Here is a 19,699-nt window from a genome sequence, read left to right as displayed (position 1 = left end):
TGGAAAAAAAAAAAAGGGGGGGTAAACAAACAGAAAAACGAAAAAACAAGGAAACAAAGACTTAATAGTGCAAGGCAAATTTTATTTTGTGTTGACACCATAAATATATCCGCATGCCTGATACTTGGTCTGTTTAATAATAGATTAACGTGTAGAATATTTGGTCCTCTTTTAATAACAGACTATTAATAGTATATTCAATATAAAATGGGTTGCAAAGATAATTTTACACCCAAAAATGTTAACCAAGCTACACTAACATTGTTCCAAACACGTATTTCTGTTGAGTTTGTCAACGCAAACACTTTATACTTTAAGACAAGAAAAGTCTGAAAAACTTTCAAAATGTGCATTTTGCTTGCCTCAGACTTCTCAGTAACAAGTCTTCCGTTTATTCGTATTTGCCGAGAGCTTCCTGCAGAGTGGCGACGTCACCTTTGATGTCATTGGCCAATTTCATTATCTGGTCCTTCGAGTCCAATACTTCCACAGACTGCGTGTACGGATTGTAACGGACGGAGAAGGGTCTGGGAATTTTAGCAGCAAACTCCCTGCAAACATGACGGATAAATGTCAATACTTGAGCAACTGCTCACTTACCCCTCCCCTAACCTCACAACAGTCAACCGATAACAAGTTAAGGATAATGTTGGTTTAGGGGAGGGGTAGGTGCGCAGTTGCTGAAAACTGCAATTGATGCAACATGGGATTTATGTCATGACCATGTAAAAAGTTTCAAAATGCCACTTTCTCTCTTCACCTAGAAAAACACAGTAGCGTTACCTTTCTCTTACTGTTAAGTTTAAAAAATAATTACATGAAAATAAAGAACTACAGCTGCGTGACCCAAACAACCTATATTTCACTCTTTGTACAAAGGTTAGTTCAAAGAAAGTCCAATCTTTGGCCAAAATGAACTGATGCTACTTGTAGTCACATTCCAGCTGATAATAAAATTGACGGGGCCCGAAGCCAGTAACACCCATTTCTTGACGAGCCGCTTTTTTTAAAAACTTTTTTCAAGCCTATTTTCCATGGCTCACACTGGGATGCACCGGGATGCGCAGGAAGAGGTTGGGTGATTGGAGCAGAGGGAGTGAAAATGTCAAGTAAAAGGTAAGGATCGAAATAAAAAATCTTACCTGACTTTTTCCTTTGCACTCTGGAAACTGTCGGCGACAAAGTATAACGGTTGATATTTGGTGATAGGATAGCTCTGAACCACCATCTTCTCAGGCTCAAACGGCCTCTTCTCTGGCTCATCTGTCAGACAATACTAAAAAGGAAAAAAACAGACGCATTTACAATTTAAAATCAATTTTTTAAAATAAGGAAACAACGAAGAAGCTCTCTTGTTTTGGTTCAGCTCTGATTCTCGATTTCTTACTTGGGTGAAAATCCTCGTTTAAAGATAAACCGTATACTACCCAACAACCTTTTTCCCATAGAGTTTCCCCGTTGAGAGGTAAATCCGCTAAAATATCTTGATACCTATCGCGAGATGTAGGATATTCTCTGGAACACCAAACCATCACATGACACATATGAACCATTATTCTTAAGAAACTAGCTATCTTGAATGAGGAAATTCGAGAGGGCTGGCTCCTTTAAAATAACGCTTAGAGCACTTTTGGATTGGGTATCAGTAGAGCAAAACAGAACTTATCACGATGACCAATCAAAACACAGACACATATAAAAATGATCTAGTGAGGGCTCGGAGCAGACAGACGGAGCTGGCTTCTCGCACGTGAAAATGTGAGTGACCTGGCCAAGATTGCATTTAATTGATTGAAAAGGTGGTGCCAGATTTCTTGGCCAATCACGACGTGTAAAACAGCAAACCAAAGGTATCCCAAATGTTTAAATCTCTGTGCTTTTTTTGCTGGGAAAGCAATCCAGACAATAACTGGATGTTGAAAATCCCACTGACCGAATTACGAGACGACAGAGGAGGCTCACGAGAGGAAGGAAATCAGCACTTACACTGATTGTTTACAGACACCCAGTAAAGAGTTCGTAAATGGTTGTTGTAGAGCCAAATAGAACTAACTTTGCAGCTGAAAAAAGAGGCTATGGGCTAACCTGAAGTTCTCCAAAGGAAGACAACAATCCGGCTCCATAAGCCTTGACTTCTTCGTCTTGTTTACAGAGTCCAAACTCAATTGTGAACCAATAGAGCTGCAAGCAAAGAACAAGATCAATTCAACGCAATGATGTTTTGACACCTGCCAGTTCGTTAATTCACCAGTTCGAAAATGTACTAAGTATTCATTCAAGAAGAAGAAAAAACAGTGAATTGTTAAGAACTATTGATCTCATTCACTTTTCCCAAACACAAAGTTGTTTATCTTTTTTGGCATCTTCAAATTCTTAAATTTCCTGAAATCACGTAACAAAGACAAAGAAGCAGATCATTCCAGACCTGTATTTTAATAGCCGTTTATTGCTTTAAACCACTCACTCATGAAAAAATTAGAAAAAAACTTTTTCCTTGAAATGATTATGTTACACAAACACAAGCCATTTTTAAAGCACCCACAAGGCAGATTGGCAACCGCATGACGTCATAAGTATGTCACAAAAATGTGTATGTTATCAAAAAATTAGAACCGTAAATACAGCCTGTGTATTCCTTACCGTTGCCAATTTTTCGATCCATTCATCTGGGGCCCCTAAAGATGCCAACCCAATCTCCTGCAGGAGAAAATCAGTAAGATCAAAGAGGTTTAAAACCATTCAGTAGTACCGCGAAGACACTGGACACCTTCACGTACACTCAGCTCGCGCCAAAGCTATTTCAATCTCAGATATAAACTAAAGCAGGTTATTTGAATGATATTCTGTTTATCCCGTCACAAAAAAAGCCCCTGAAATTTATTGATGTTGGCACAGACGAAGCCCATCATTAAGGGCAAAAAACCAAAGGATATATCCAATACCATGACGACATTGCTAAGTTGATACGTGAAAAGTTTACATGGTATATTCACTTTATGCGGTGAAGAAATCACGATTAATATCTGTACATGTAGCAAATCGATATATCACCTGACTAAACTGAGCAAAATCAGGATCAGCGAAAAGTGGGACATGACCAATGAGCTCATGAATAATGTCTGGCTCAGGGGTGTACAAAGGGTTGGAACCATGTCTGATATACTGAGTAGCATGGAAGACTCGGAAGGCAAGTCCAGCAAGGAAGTCACGTGAGGAGATCAGGCCAGCAACTGGGCGAAGACTGAAGCCAGAGCATTCTAAGAGTTGGTATTCAAAGTAAACATGAATTATTGAAAAATAAAAGTGAAGTTCCACGGGGTTATTAAAGAGATGCTTCGTACTGTGGCAAGTACATAAGATGGAGTTTCCAGGTTCTGGCTTCCCTATCTATCCCCATCTGTCTAACTTTCTGTCAGAAAGTTGGTCCATTTGTTTGTTGATTCCACATTCTACTCGTTTTAAGCTTGTTAACAGACAGTCAGTGAAAAAGCTAGTCTAACGTCTCCATATCATACACGCTTGACTTTACATTAAGACAATATTTGACCCGAAAAAGAATTTGTGCTCCAAAGTTTCTTAACTTAACGGAGCGATTCACTATGACTACGAGAAAAAAAGGAAATTTTCAAAGAAAGGAACTAATGAACTTACCTTTCAAGAAATTTGACACCACATCTTGTTGCGGAATGTTACCCAGCCTATGAGAGCAAGTTAAGGTAAAATTGAACAACAGTAATATCAGCTGTTAGCAACGTCACCTTGGTATATATGGTTAGTGCTCAACATGGGATCTACTGTATGTTAAATCAATGATAGTCCAAACAACCGATCATCAAACAATCATTCAAACTCCTACGTTGTCACTTCTCTCTTAAAAAAGGGTTTGTAACCATTATAAGTATACAGGAAAGATACCTGTCAGCCAGATACCTGAATGACACGCATAATTTTTGGCATTTTTAGGGGGAGGGAGGCAAGTGCATGGTGAGTATCAAGAGAGATTAGAGGGTGAGTCAATGGTGCTCCTTAATGGTGCTTGCCATCACTCTCCTAGAAACAAAGGGGGCGTATTCCTTATTAACAACATTAATCAAGACCCGCCCTCACTAATCCATAGCTAGATGCTCTTCACTTGCCAGCTACACACAGCATTTCCACCCAGTAAAATGAAGTCAAGTCTTTGTTTATGAAAAACTCTACTAATCTCTTTTGCAACATAGCAAACATACCTATAGCCACAGTTTTGCACCAACAGAGGCCACACATAACCATGTTCACGGCATGCATGAGTAGGGTACAGCTTTGTTAACTCAGAAAACACCTTATCCCTGCAAAGAGTAGTGCCATCAATCAAAATAGTATGAAGAATTGAATGATACCTTCAAAAATTGATTCAGAATGAAAAAGAAAAACATTATTTGATATACTAGGGTAAAATCATTGAATACTTTAACATTTTTTTTGATCAATTGATTAGTTGGTTTTTTCATAACAGATTCTTACAAACTGCTGTGAGGAGGAGGAGGAGCTAGGAAAATTATCTCAGTTCAACCTACACTGTACAATTCTTGGGGGGAGTCTGCACAAACCTTTCCCTAGCATTCATCATAATGATTACATAGTAATAATAAAAATAACAATTTTGCAAGAATTATGATAATAATAAAAATAACAATTTATTATATTGAAAAAAGCAATCTGTTTTTAATCATAACTAAGATATAAATGTAAATGTCTTACCAGGTCTTGATCTCTTCAGCTGTGTACTTCACATGTGGGATTGGCTGACCACTGTCATCAATACAAAATTATTGATTAGTAATAATGGCAAGTATACAGATTATTTTAATTGAGGAGCAATCAAAATTTGACATACTGCTTGTAGTTGATAGCAATATCTGCAAGTTCCATTCTGCGAGCCCTGTACACTGGATCAGTGAAGCCCTTAAAAACAAGCCCATTGTCAGTGAAATTCAAAATAAATTTGTAGAATCTCATTCCTAAAACAAAACTTCTGGTTCAATAGAGAACTGTCACCTGAGGGGTGGAGTAGGTGGTGAAATCAGGGTTTAGATACATGAAGCAGCTCATAATCAGGTCTCTTACCCTTGGTGAGTAATCTTTATTTTACAAGTGTTACACAACTCTGATAATTTTCATTTTAATAACATTTTGCTCATTTTGATAACGTTCATTTTAAACAACATTTTGCTGATGTTAGTATGAAGGTCAATTACCAGGTAAACTTCACAAATTAACAGAAACCATAATCACTGGTTTATTTTACTACACATTCTTTGAATTAACACAACAGTAAAATAAAAAGATGTGCTCTTACTGGATGGTCAGCATCAAGCTCTGCTCCATAACTCATTACTCTGTTTGCAAATTTGTCCAAATCTGCAATCTTGCGAGGAAACCATGGCACTAGATAGGGAGAGATCATTCATTATCAAATCTACGAATATTTTAATAAAAAAAATATGTGTTATAATCATGGTATCTTTTTCAAGGGCCCTCTAAAGAAGCTATAGGTGGTGAGGGTCAAGTGACAATTTCCTACTGATAAATTGTACTGTTTATCATAGGATGACCTTGATTTCATATTTAATGCAGCTGTAATTGATTTTAAATTCATTTTTCATGTGGTTCTGAAAGCTAAGCTTCCTTTTTTAGCATTGAAAGAGACAAAAGATCAAAGTGCTCTGTGAGAAAACTCGTGAATTGACAGATGACTAACATGATTTTTTGGATTATGTTTAATGTTATCTGGTTTAGGGACAAGAAAAAGAAAGAAGCAAAGAAACAGTAACATTGGGATAAGATTGGCATTACAATTGAAATGATCATGCTATTACATTTGACAAGGGTGGATGATGTCATGTTTTTTAAACAGTCATATATTGTTTTTGTTTCTGGTTCAAAAGAAAAGGTTGGAAGTAAATGTGGGTGAAAAGTGAAATTTACTGTCTATCATTGTAAATATTGGAAAATCAAGGCAATACTGTCTTAATGAAAACATTAACGATTCCTTCTTTATCAAATGAGACAAATGGGGACAAGTTTTGAGTGATATCACTAAGCCCAGACTGCCACCGTTATTTTGAATTTCCACCTGGGTAGATTTTGGTCACATGCTAGGCAATGTATAATCAAGAACAAGATAGAATTTCATTTCAGGCCTATTTATCAATTTTGTGGTGTATAACTTTCGCATTTTAGTAAGTAATATTTATTTTGAATCTTCAAATTGTCTTGAAACTTAAAAGAAAATTGTTCTTTAAAAATTCACTGAAAATCAGTAGCCAAAATTATTTGTTTAGATGTTATTTGATTTTCTTAATAACCTGTAATTTCGTCAGTCACCAGCACCTTTTGTTGCTTCACACAGAAAAAACATATGATATGAAATGTAATGATCAATTTTGTCCCCAATCTCACGCCATAATAGAAAAAGCTTTTGAACACCTGTAAACTCCAGGCGCTTCAGAGTAAGTGATATTTTTAATGAATCTTTGGATTGTTTTCAAGTTCAAGGATTGTAAATTACAATTTTATGAAAAACAAAGGTTGTTCTCTTATTTCAATGTGAATCCTTGCATGCCTGCCAGTTGCTGGCATCACTTGTTGAAACTAAAACCCTTTCTTTTAGCTTTTTAATAATCTTTAATGTACAGCACCATGGACAATTAGTGGATTTAGCGCTACATAAATATTTTCATTATTCACCATCATTATTATTAACAGTACTACACAACGAAAACATCAAGGGTGAGAATATGTGAAAAGTTTAAATTTAGTTACATTCATCTTAGGTACTTTTTTTATTGTGTAAGTAATTTAAAAAAAAACACTCAATGGCATACTCTAAATCAAAATGTTACCAACATGTCAGACATAAAATTCATGTGAACATAAGAGTCATCTTGGACCTCAATTTGAGACTCAGAGAATAAGGGCTTTATTTAGTTACCATTAACATACAAGTCCCTGAACGTATGTTACACCCACATAATTGCGCAGATCATCTCTCTAGTAGTCTCATCATTCAAAACTATAATATACTTAAAGGCAATAGGGACTGGATGACAGGTAGGCTATCAAGAGTGGAGATATAACCCTAAAAATGTACAGCATGTAAATATTGAACTAACTGTAAGGGTTACAGGTTCTAAACAACCCCTTCAGTCCTCAACCTTCATGTCACACACTAATTTTATTGCTGCTATTCCACAACAACTACTCAAATCTAACAAATATTTTGCCAATTCTTATTCAATTATAAAGATCAATTGATTTGTATTTCATTGTTGGCACTTCCTGTCATAATAAGTAGGCAAAGTTTGGGTGTCATTCAGCATTATGCAGTCAAGAAATCCCACCTATCCAAATTTTTTTAATAAAAAAAAAGTTAATTGTTGGAGAGCACAGTCGATTTGTAAAAATTAAGAGGTCAAGGTGATTCTTGAGAGCCAAGGTGGCAGTCATCCAGTGTGGGTTTCACTAAAATCAACTCATTATCATTAACTGTCACTCTTCCACTTACCATTATCATCATCTGAAGAGTTGCAATGTAACCACCCCAACAGATTAGTAGTAAGCGGGAAAAAAATCAAACACATATCAGCAAATTAAATATCAGCTGCTAAAAAAGAAGTCATCACAAAAATTTTGACTCAAACAACCAACAGAAATGCTAAACATGACCAACAAGGTGACCAATGTGCAGGTGCCTTTTACTTGTGCTGGTTAACTGAATTAAAAGTACATTATTTTATACTGGATGAGCAAAAGACATTTAAATATTAAAAACCCTTGTTTATGTGATTTGCACGTACTTAAAAAAAAACAACTACATGTATGTTTTGTAAACTCAAGGCAACACAAATGTCAAATACTTTTGATTGAAATTAATGTTGATTATAACATGCCATTTCTGTCCTGATTACACTGAAGTTCTAGAAGATCTGCACATTATAACAATTATTATTAGTTACTTTGATCGACCTTTTACCTTTGTTTTAATACCACTTTGATAAAAATTAACTGTTTGATTGAAAGTTTTAAAACATAGAAGAGAACTGTAAGTGTGGTTCAATTAATACAAAATAAAACACTCAGTAGTAGAAGAGCTGTAAAACAGGCATCCTGTACATGGAATCTGAGATTAACAGTAACAACGTACAACACATTATCCTTAACAACTTAATCTCCAAAAGGCAATAGGCATACAGACAGGGTTACTCAACTGAACTCCTACTAATCCACCTAACACAAATGTGGAGAAAAGAGTTGGACTCTGGAAAGATTGTAGCAGCAGCATTTGTGGACTTTAAAAAAGCATTCAACTGTGTTCCACATGAAACATTAGTAAAAAAGCTGGAATAACAATTTGGCATCACTGGATCACTGTTGGAGTGGCTGAAAGATTACTTGAATGAAAGGAAACAGTTTACAACCTTGAACAAGATGCAATCTGATCCAGCAGCAGTGCCTACTGGAATTCCACAGGGTTCAGTACTGGGCCTGACCCTTTTCACATTATTCACCAACAATCTACCATCTTCTATTGTTTCAGGTTCGTTATATATGTACACAGACAACACAATGATTTACTGTATTGGTGAGACAGCAGATGTGGCAGTCACACACTTAAACAAGGCATTAAATGAGGTCTACAAATGGTGTTTGAACAGCTGTTTATCCTGCCATCCAAGAAAAAGTGAGGTTATGCTGATATGCAAAAGAACTGTACATGGACCTCTGGCCCCTGTGCGTCTTGGTGACTCAATTCTCAAGTGGGTTACAACTACACGACTGCTCGGCATGACAGTTGACGATAGATTCACCTGGGTACAACACACACTGGAACTTAAAAGGAGTTTTGCTAAAAGGCTAAAAGCCATAGTAACTAGATATAGGCAGCATGATTATGTATATTACTAATAATTTAAATGGAATTGGAATTGGAATATCATAAATTTTAAATTTTATAATTTTATCTTTAGGTAACTTTAACATATATTTTGATTATATATATTTAAATTTGATATTTTATATCTTGTTATATGTCTAAAAGTTTTATTATTTAACTTTGTAGTTATTTTATTTTATGCGCAACCCCACAAGCTACTAGCTTTAACTACTATCAAGATAAAATAAAGGTTTATTGTATCATAGCTTAAATTATGCAAAATAATAAGACAATGATAGTTCACACTAACCCGAATTTTTCTAAGTGCAATTACAACTGCATATATTGTGCAGGTGCTCATGTTCATTGTGTGTTTTTTCAACTAAAGAGGGAATGATCATGAGAAATGTTCACAATAAAAAGACATCATCAAGTTATAGCATTTATTATACAAGGTGTGAGAAATAAGGAAAGTAGTAAAAAGTCATTGTCCAAGTATGGTTTGTAGGCTTGTAATATACCCTTCACAGCACATCAAATGCACTTGAATTGCGCAAAAAGAACTTAAATGTTTATATACAAATTATTCTAGTCTACCCAAAGGAAAATCATTGCCACGTCCCATTAATCAAAAGAAACATGTTGTGGTAACCCTAACCCTTGGCAAGAATGCTTTCCCTTGTAGGAAAGGGTTAGGCTACCTCCATCTGTGGTCTTTTCTTGAGATGATTATCAATTTCTTTCTAGGGGAGACTGGTATCCCAGGTATCAGGAATCTTAATTTTAAGGAAAAGCATCTCATGTAATTGTGTCAAGAAATCGAACAATAAAAGTGACCCTACTTGGACTTTCAGGTACATTAGCTTTCTAGCACCTGATGCGAAACACTGTCTGGGAGAATTACAGCAGAAATATCAGTGAGATAACATGTTATATGTGTTGTCTGCAAGTTTTAAAACTGTCAGTTTGCCTAAACTTTGAAATATACTGCCCAAAACAAATTTTTGGCAAAAAGAAAAGGCAAAGTAAAAGTGATTGTTATAAATGTGCCAAAAAAGGAACATTACATGTCAAAATATTATAGGGATTGATGATATGGGATCACTTAACCATGCTGTGCTGTCTGAAAAACAATGCATAGATTAATATTACCTTTGTTCTCATTACGCCCAGTTTTTTGCAGACTAAGAGTAATGAGCAGGGTAAGAAAAGGTAATCAACAAGATAATTTTAATAAGAAAAATTAATTCAAATTTGCATAGAAAATCTAAAATTAAATGGTCAATTATTTATATGTAACTGGCAAATACCTCCTCCTTCCTCTGAATGAAGCATGATTGACAAAGCATGACCCTTCAAGGCATCCACAAACTTTTCAAGCTTTGCCCCTTGAAGTTCTTCACAATCCACAATGAAATCATATTCTGACTTGGAACGCTTTGATGGCCTTGACTCAATGTGTGACATGTTCACCTTGTGATCCTGTGGACAATGAAATAGAATATTTTTACCAATCAATAATATCTCTAGTGACCATTAAACATACTAACATTGCAACGTAAACTGAGCATAGTCAGTTTGAACCCAAGTCAAGTTGATATTTTTCAGCTAAGTAAAGCCACCTTTAATTAACAGCTAAATCATGTCAGCCATATAATTTTTCTTAACTACTGATAACGAAATGAAGCTATGTGCAACTCAATTTTTGAACCCTTTCAATTCAAATGTTAATGTAGTTGGCGGGTGATTCTATAAATCTACTGGTGTGATAAATATCCTTGGAGAATTCTAGGCAGGAACACAAACAGCCTTTTCCTTTCTACAGGTTTATTTATGTAGTTATAAATGGCTCACATCATTCTGGAAGTTTTTGTAACTGTAAATGAATGCTTCTGAAGAAACAATGTTCTGAGAATTTTGGTTCATTACAAAAATTTTTAAAAAAGACCAAAGAAAAAGCAAGTAGAGAAGTTTTATCCTTCCAACCTCTTGTACACCCCTATATCTGCCCTTGACCATACAATTTCACATGCCTTTTAAACAGTTTTCTCTCATTGAAAGGTTAATAAAAAACATACTTCTATATGCAAAAAATTCAGCATATTCATAAGTTGAAAACACATCAGTTAATCCCAAAAATCTTGCAGCTTTAGTTTAGCATCGGTTATCTGATAAATCCGGCAAATTTGCATAATGATTCTTTCTTGATTTCCGAGAGAGAGATTCTGACTAAAACTATAACTTCTTTCTTTGGTTAAGAGTTATTTAATTGTTCTTGTTTCGTTACAGCTTTTTTCCCCAGATTTACAGAACACTTTGTTCCTCAAGAATGTTGATATTTGAGAAAACAACATCCTAACAGCTGCGTAGAAAGTGTTGGGAAACAATTAGTTCAGACACAAGCTGTGCAATCATCGAATTAAGAAGCACATTGATAATTTGGAGAGCACTCAAGAAGCTAGAGTTGCTCTCGACTACGCCTTGAGCAACTCTTTGCCATCTTTGATACTCTCTCAACTTCCCGCGGGATTCATATCTCGATGAAACACGCTGAGGTGAGATGTTTATTAAGTTTGGAGAGCAGTTTTGGTGTACTTTTCTTTTGCTGTTGCGAGAGGGTTTACCACATTTGGGTAGAATGTAAATTCTTGGATTTGGAAATGTGATAGCAATGATGAAGGTTCACTCGAAAAGCACAGCGAACAAGGTTTCATTTAGAGGCTCTTAGTAATGATTGCATAAGATAAAAAAAAAAAAGACCGCATTAACTTTACGAGTAACTTGGGCCCGTTCTAACAACACTTTCGTCTCGGAAATTTCATCAGAAAATGCTGATTGGAAATTATACTTACAGAAACTGAATAACAGAGGATTTGACTTTAAACGAATCGTTAGATCACCCACTCTCCAAAAAATAACGCCTAAAGCACCTCCAAGCAGTATTCTAAATACAGGTAAATGAATGCAGTACCTCAAAAAGTTTGAGAGCTCGGGCCAGCGACCCAACCTCTTCTTTTAATGAAAACACTATCGAAGTGTGTTTCTTTTCGTCATCCTCAGCTAGATGCTTCTGCGAAAACAACAAAAAAAAGCGAAAAAAACCTGTAGTAGATGTACATAATAATCAAAACAATGGACTACAACGAAGCACGTACGATCGACAAATACAATATTTGATCATCTTTTCTCTCTGTTTGTATGGAACAACCAAGGGTAACTCGATACCACAAACTAGGAATGAACGTTCGTGATATGACAAAAAAAATTCACCTTTCGATTGGTAGTATCTTCGTCTAAATCGAAGTGTTTTCTTTTGCCCGCTACTCCGGCGTCCATGTTAATTCCTGAATCTAAGTGCAGAATTACGTGGACTTCGTCACGTGGCCACATGTATTATTCTTAATAGAGATAGGTGTGTATGAAGGAGGGGCAAAGGTGGGGCAAGGGTAATCTCGTACCCAGATTTTACCGTGTAACTGTACCTAAACCACTTCGTCGTGAAAAGTCTGGGTTTAAGACTAAGGCAAATGGTGCAAAGACGATAGGAAATTACGTAACTAGTTAGCTTCCAAGCCTGTCCAGTACTACTAATCAGGGTTGTCTAAAAGATTTTGAGTAACCACACTAAGATACAAAGTTGGCAACACTAAGAGTCATCAACGTCATGCTTCCATGCTGAAAATTTAGCCATAAGCATTCGGAATAGCTGGCGCGTTTTTCGGAGTGGATGGCGAAATGAGCTAGTTGTTAGCTAGATGATTCAATTGTGAATCTTTTTCACTCAGTGTCACTTTTTCGGGAAAGTTTTCTTTATCTGTATAATCTTGTAACTCCCATTTCAGATTTTTTTCGTAGACAAGTTCGAATAAACATGAATGAATGCGTGTAAATATAACCTTCGGCTTTTAGGTATTGTAAAACCAAAAAGATCTGAGTCCCAAAAAAATTCTTCAATCCCCACATCGAGCCTAAATGCTGTTTTCATAAGGCGTATGATTGTTATTAGGGATATTGCCAATTGCTCAGCTATATTCACCATTTAGTGATGGCAATGACTGCATTCTCAACGTTTCTGACATATGAAGACTTTGCACTGTTTCACACAAAAACTTCTAACGGTTCTTGCTCAAAGCGATCATTCTTTGAACATAATTCTCTTGCGTTGACCGTCTCTGGGTCTTGCTGTGGTTGCAAATTCTCATTTAAAACATTGTTATATGGGCTACCAAATGTCTCCTTATTATTTAGAGTGGTTACATGTATGTAGGTAAAACAAGCGTGGTTAAGTAAAAAAACCACATTATGGTTTGGTTTTATCTAAGTAACCAAAATTAGTTTCATGTTCCGACTCGAAAAATAAGGGAAAGTTTTTATGGTAGAGTCTTTTATTTTGTGATCCCACGTGTGCCCGTCTATCGGGTCCTATTTAGTTGAAACAAAATTGTAGAAAGTTTCAGCACTAAGAGGTCATAATTATGATAAAATGTTCATTGACTGAGTTTGGTCGGGCTGAACGGGAAAGCACTAGGCTCTGGGTCATGACATATGCACCTCTCTGCGCTCGCCCGGACCCTTTGTCATGACTTCGAGCCAAATATTTTCCCCTCCGGCTCTCCTCTTGGTCAATAGGTACCATATTGCATTTTGGCCACTTAACCGATATCCACATTTATGTTTTGAGTATTTATTATTTAAGGGACTCGGTAATTTGGTATGGAGGTTATTTAGGGATCTTGATATTGCCAAGGTTGTAATGGTTTTTAGAATTGTTTCAGACGATGAGATATTGCATAAACATTAATATTATGTCTGACATTTAAAATTTTATGTGTTCTGACATAATTTCCTGAAACTTTTATGTAATATTGATTTCCGGCACTTGAAAGAACCATCCTGAGCCTTAAAATTAAATTAAATTGTCCAACTGTCTGACAAAGGACTGTCGCCTGGCAAAAATATTTATTTACGAATGACGAAATTCGCATTTTGGTTATGAACGAGGTTACATTGTTTTTGATAGTTTTTCCAGATGATTAGATACTGCCAAAACATTAAATTTATGTCCGAAATATTAATTTTTTTTAAGAGCAAATATAAATTTCGTGCAACTTTTATGTAATATTGATTTTATATCACTTTGTGCTCGGGGCAGGTCGCTTTCAAGCACTTAAAAGAGCCACTCTGAGCCTTAAAATTAAAGTGTCTGTCTGTCGTACAAATAACTGTCATGTGGCAAAAAAAAATTATTTACAAATTATCAATTTCGCACTTAGTATAATTTTTAAGCTGAGTCTGAATGTTCTTATTTTTTTGCAATTTGAGCCTGAAAATGTTCTTCACATGATCTGAAAGTTGTGTGGCATAGTATTTCACTAGATAAATTAGGTTCGAGTACAATCTCGGTTATTCTTCAATGTATGTAATAAGAAAACGCATTAAAGTGACTTCATCGTGAGACAAACGGAAAAATTAGCTTTTATTGTTATTCACCACGATGACTAACCACAACTTTTTTAGATAACGCATTGTTAACGTTAAAACATGTCTCTAAGTATTTGAGTTAATTGTCCTGCTAGACCACAGTTTTACATTTCTTTTACCTTTATTTACTCTTCTCGCAAAAAATGAGCAAAATAAAGACGGACTTGAATGACTCTCAGCCTAAGTATGTTCTTAGTATGTTCTGAAAATTTTGGTTAATCTCAGCCTGAACATCATCCTACACAAACAAATCTTATTAAAAAAAAAAAAATGCAACTTATTTTGCATTTGGTTACCTAGAAACAACCAAGCTGCAATGTGGTTAATAATATATAACCACGCCTATTTTGGTTGCTTAATCGAATAGATCGCTTTTTCTATCGGTTTATCGGCATAATAACCCACGCAGGATATTGGAAGATTACGGGAAAAGTTTGTAAACGTGACTAGCCGTAAGCGGTTATTTACAGATTTTTAGAAACAGGATGTTTTAATGTTTTCTGACGTCACTGACTTTTCAGGATAAGAAACAGTTGACTTCCCCTGAAAATTCAGACTCTCTTTTTACGATGGAGCAATCAGTATCTTCAGAACTACAAGATGAGGTATATTTGACGAACGATTCCCGGATAATCAGTGATTCTAAACTGTTCCTGGGACTTACAGTTGCCGGTTTTGCGCTTTCTTTGATAACAACAGTGGGAAACACGGTCTTGCTGGTGACAACATTTAAGGAAAGCCGTCGCTTACTCGATAAACCTGCGCATATGCTCATCACAAATCTCTGTGTTTCTGATCTTGTTATTGGATTGCTAGCAGGGAATCTCGCTTCAGTATTAGCTCTATACCACTACCAGAGTTGGCTGATTCCTGCCAAACTAGATCTTGTTGTTCGCTTTGTTCTGATTTTTTTGTTGTTCGTAAGAAGTGGGACAATAGTAACGTTGTCGTGTGATCGCTACTTTGTCGTAGCACACACTTTTACATACACATGGATGATTACAAAGTCGAAATACAAGATTGCTATCGCCTTCATGTGGGCAGTCGGCTTTATCTTATCCTCTCTTCAGTTGACAAGCATTCCAGAAAAAATTGTCATAATTCTCTACACTCACACTCACGTCTCGGTTCCTGCAGTATTGCTAACAGTCATTTACTTTAAAGTTTCCCGTGTCCTAATGAAGAGAAAACGACACTTACGAAACGTCGGGATGACAAATAAGCAAGTTTGGGATAACCAAAGACGCATGGCAGTGACAACTTTTTTGGTATTGACTTTGTTTTACGGCACTGTGTTACCCGAGTTTATAGTTGTTCATCTTCGCTACTTCTGCCAGCCATGTGCGCAGTCCTCAACATTTAAGAAGCTGGAAGTCATATTTGCAGGACTTCTCTTTCTAACGTCTGCGGCGAATCCCTTTGTCTACGCTTGGAGGGTATCAAAGTACCGCCGGGCATTTAAAGCGTGTTTTGCCTCTAACCTGCAGAGAATAGCACTGAGACCAAACCCATGGCAATATAACAACCGTGTTACAACGGGAACAACTGTCCAGGCCATTAGTTTAAAAACATTTCAGAGAAATTGATGGTGAGACAAGAAACTTTAAAACTTTTATTGAAGGTGATCGGTCTTCAGTAAAGGCCATTTGTCAAGCTTACTGACTTGGGATGAAAGAGCTGAAAGGGAATTAGATTGAATATTGTCTAAATCTTAAAGGAGTTAGACAATATTCAGTCTCTCATATTGTACATAATCAATATGCCCAACTCTTATGTTGGGCATATTGCCAAAACCCCAACCGAATATTTCAAGGAGGATGAAACCACAAATTCCTTCACCCTTTACCCGTATACTTATTCTGTACACTGCTCTCTATATATTTCCCACGCTGCTAACAAGGAGAATCTGTTTAGCAATCAAAAGCTTCTTTAGTTTGTGATCATTTCCTTTGTTCTCGTGACACTACTGTGCGATTCGGCGAATGATATTGTAAAGAGAAATTAGATGCTCGTCACTCGTAGGGGTCTAAAGGTTAATGAGCGTAAAGAGGTAACGACTGTAAGTAATATTCAGTCCCAGCTATTGAGTTGTCTATCGAAGTTTCACTCATAATCGGCTTTCAAGCAGAATAGGAGTAAATAACTAAATAAATGTATTTACATCATCGTTGCGCAAAAGCATCACATATCGACATTCCTATAGTACTAGCAGCGTGCAGCAAGTTTGTCACCATGGACCTACAACACATCCTTATTATAGCAGTGTGCAGGAAGGTCGTCACCATGGGCCTACAATCGGCGACAAAATTTTTCCCCTCCCCCCCAAACAATATGATGTTGCTTTGTGATTCCATGAACCTCTAACTACATGGAGGCAACACTGAATGGGAGAGGGAGGCCTTGTCGATGATTTAGGGTGCATGTGTTATCAACAGGCGTGTGATTCTTCACATTGATAGGACTCTTCAAACATGATGTGTCATCTAATTTCAACACTGATTGTGGTTAAGCGCTGCTCGGTGGTATAGAGCATCCGAATTACTAACTGGAAGGTCGTGGGTCCGACTCCTATTGGGGGCACTGGGAGTTCTGTTTTACTCCGGTATGACTGAATCATTAACTGAATAACATCTTCTTTCAACCACAGTATTATCAACATAGAATCACAAAATTTACCCCGACCTTTATTTCAATTTCAAAAACATATCAAAATGGAATTGTTTCCAATAAATAATTAATAATAAATTAAACAAAGTTTTATTTCTTATCAGAAAATTACGAAGCTTTGGCAACACCTTAATAAAATTGCCAAGGAGATTTCATATTCCTTACAGGGGCCTTTCACCCACTTTGTTACCTGGGTAACCTTTTCCTTGGAAATTAGGTTATAATAGTGCCAGCCTGCGTGAAGGGTTACAGACGGTACGCGCGCGAGAAGTCTTGCTGTAAGTCACGCGCGCGACTTCTTAACCTTAACCTTAAAACCTCCCCTAGCACCTGTCTAGGTAATCAGAGGTGTAATTTGCAGTCTAAGATTACTCAAAAATTAGGCTGCTAGTAAATGCGCAGTTCTTCAGAGGAGAAACTACTTTGTTTGACTGAACAAATTGACATTTTTGTTTTACTCTACCAATCAATACAAAATTGTCTGTCACTTAGAAAACCTTCATTAACCATTGTCTTTAAACCTTCGATTAACCTAAAGATCAATAAGTTAATCTATTTACACATGCATTTACATTTATTTATAAGTAAAAAAAATTATTTTCGCCCAATTTGATTTCGGCATTGATGTTTATCTTACAAAATACGACAAAATGTTGTGTACAAAAGCAACCATTTCTCTCCACGAGGCCAATGTTGGTTACTATACAGAAAGTACTTCAATATTGCATGCAAGTCTCCGCTCACCGCGTTCGATTTGATGGCAAGTTAATCAAGCGCATTTAAATCTTGTGCTTGGATATATTAACAAAGAGAATAGCAGACGAACGAATTTTAAAAGCGCGCATTGGCATTCCGACCGTTTTCAGATAGCCAGCTACACACGCTTTGCATTTTAGCGTCACCACACAGACCGACCCGATTAAGAGATTCTAGCCTATACTTCCTTCTGCATCTGGTATTCGAAAGCTCAAAAATGGTTATGAACGATCTAAGTTAGAGATTACTGTCTAAAAGAAAGTTCCCAATCTTTATTGTGTCAAGAGATTCCTTTAAGAAGCGAGGCTTCCAGTGTGATGTTGAATTCAACTAAAGTCTGAAGTAACTCCACCAAAAACTGCATTAGACCACTGTCTCTGAAGAATGAAGGCGTGTCGTACATGTTGGTTGTTGCAGGACACGTGGATAGCAGCTCGAACCAGTTGTGAAGCAAATGGTCTCTGAGGGAAGGGAAGAACAAAAATGTTAGGAGAGTAACGTAGGACGGGAACTGAAAGGCGCAAAAAAATAAAAATGCTAGTGAAAGATTAAAGAAGCAGTTGCAGCTATTTCCTATCGCAGCTGACTGAAAAACATGCCTTGGTCTTTTGGCTGCGACAATAAGATTGCAATTTTTTTACTTAGCAGTTAGCGAAAACTGGCGCTGCCATCTAATTTAATTTGATCACCACAAACTACTGGACAATTAGTTATTTAAAAATATATATATATATATATGATCAGTGGAAAATGATACTTACCGCGCACCGAGGCACACAAAGGACTGGAACTGCAAGCAAACAAGGAAATGCTTGCGCTCTTTTCATATTTCACATTTTTAATTTTCTAGTTCAAATAACACCACTGCTACCTTTAATTTAATGGTTTCATGATATTAGTAATTAATCTGTCGACAAAAAATAGTAGACCCCTCTTTCTAAAATGGTTTCTACATTTGGTGGAAACATTTGGGATAACTTATTCATGTGGTGAAAACGCTCATCACATGTAAATTGAATGATGTCAACCTATTGAAGTACGAAATTCAGAATCTAAGGAAGACTAAGCTCTAAAAAGCAGACGCACCTTGCCGTCTTTGCCGATGGTGTGTGACGCATTATTTATTCGCGTTATTACGCTACAGTAAGTTCTTCTCGGTCTTTTCATTGGATCGGCTTGATCCGAGTCCTCCTCCGCGGACGAAAGATACTGCTGACCTTTTTCTGTAAACATTAGAGACGGGAAAAAGAAGAAAAACAAACCACAAACTCAGATACCTCAAAGTTGTATTCTGAAACCTATTTTGAAAATTCACAAACATTTTACCAGGAAAAAGATTTCGCATTATGGTGTAATCTAAGCTAATAACGTTTGTCTTTGGATGTGGCGATTCTAAATGAGAGTGATTTGCTCAGGCATTCAACTAAGCTCGCAAGTCGGACTCACTTCATTCGACCTTCCTGATTTGTGTAATAAGTCCTTGAGTAAAAGCTACGACGCGATTTCTTAAGGACACGGGTGAGAAGAAGGAAATGCACGAGGAGAATGCGCGTTTTCCTCTCTTAGGCGAGACTTTCACTCTCTTTACCCAAATGGTTACGCAGACTCCGAGCCCCGCTGACTGATCGCGTGCGACGCACGCCCTCTCCACTCGAGCGCTTTTCATGCCTAAAAAATGATGTGGTGCAGTGCTACGAGTTTCCAGGTTTTCCGTGCCGTGCGTGCGCACCCTGTCTTCGCTTGTCAATGTGCTGTAACTTTTACATAAGAAAGCAGCACTTACCCAAAATATCCCAGATGAAGAAATTGTTACGGAAAAGTCGGGATGACTTAAAACCACACTGAAATACCTACAGACATAAAAAAATTAAGTCCTTTTCT

The 19,699-nt window shown here is 36.7% G+C and overlaps 3 protein-coding genes across 4 annotated transcripts in view; 1 reads left to right on the top strand and 2 right to left on the bottom strand.

Annotated features, from left to right (window-relative positions):
• Nucleotides 1-61: 61 nt before the first annotated feature.
• LOC113668697 (phenylalanine-4-hydroxylase) lies at nucleotides 62-12,325 on the bottom strand. Of its 2 annotated transcripts, XM_027184649.2 has the most exons (14): nucleotides 12,185-12,325; nucleotides 11,886-11,984; nucleotides 10,225-10,396; nucleotides 7,547-7,558; nucleotides 5,339-5,427; nucleotides 4,877-4,944; nucleotides 4,741-4,791; nucleotides 4,230-4,328; nucleotides 3,652-3,698; nucleotides 3,052-3,257; nucleotides 2,641-2,697; nucleotides 2,086-2,181; nucleotides 1,143-1,276; nucleotides 62-551 (listed from the first exon to the last, which is right to left on the bottom strand). In XM_027184649.2, the coding sequence occupies exons 1-14, from the start codon at nucleotides 12,302-12,304 to the stop codon at nucleotides 392-394; spliced, it is 1,410 nt and encodes a 469-aa protein (XP_027040450.2). In that variant the 5' UTR covers nucleotides 12,305-12,325; the 3' UTR covers nucleotides 62-391. The 2 variants fall into 2 exon arrangements, with proteins under 2 accessions (XP_027040450.2, XP_027040466.2); XM_027184665.2 differs by lacking the exon at nucleotides 7,547-7,558.
• Nucleotides 11,386-16,562, top strand: LOC113668636 (adrenocorticotropic hormone receptor). The gene is made up of 2 exons (XM_027184578.2): nucleotides 11,386-11,469; nucleotides 14,917-16,562. The coding sequence occupies exons 1-2, from the start codon at nucleotides 11,455-11,457 to the stop codon at nucleotides 15,979-15,981; spliced, it is 1,080 nt and encodes a 359-aa protein (XP_027040379.2). The 5' UTR covers nucleotides 11,386-11,454; the 3' UTR covers nucleotides 15,982-16,562.
• A 496-nt stretch (nucleotides 16,563-17,058) lies between these two features.
• LOC113668718 (DENN domain-containing protein 5B) overlaps nucleotides 17,059-19,699 on the bottom strand; it is a 31,391-nt gene continuing 28,750 nt past the window's right edge. The window contains exons 24-27 of the mRNA XM_027184676.2: nucleotides 19,602-19,668; nucleotides 18,905-19,041; nucleotides 18,580-18,608; nucleotides 17,059-18,279 (exon numbers count right to left, since the gene is read on the bottom strand). Coding sequence (XP_027040477.2) covers nucleotides 18,099-18,279; nucleotides 18,580-18,608; nucleotides 18,905-19,041; nucleotides 19,602-19,668 — 414 coding nt within the window. The 3' untranslated portion in view covers nucleotides 17,059-18,098. The remainder of the gene's footprint in view (nucleotides 18,280-18,579; nucleotides 18,609-18,904; nucleotides 19,042-19,601; nucleotides 19,669-19,699) is intronic.

Source organism: Pocillopora damicornis, chromosome 2 (assembly GCF_964200805.1).
Source record: "Pocillopora damicornis chromosome 2, jaPocDami1.2, whole genome shotgun sequence".
NCBI lineage: Eukaryota > Metazoa > Cnidaria > Anthozoa > Scleractinia > Pocilloporidae > Pocillopora > Pocillopora damicornis.
Note: the sequence above shows the minus strand (reverse complement) of the source record. Positions and strands in the feature narration are given on the sequence as shown.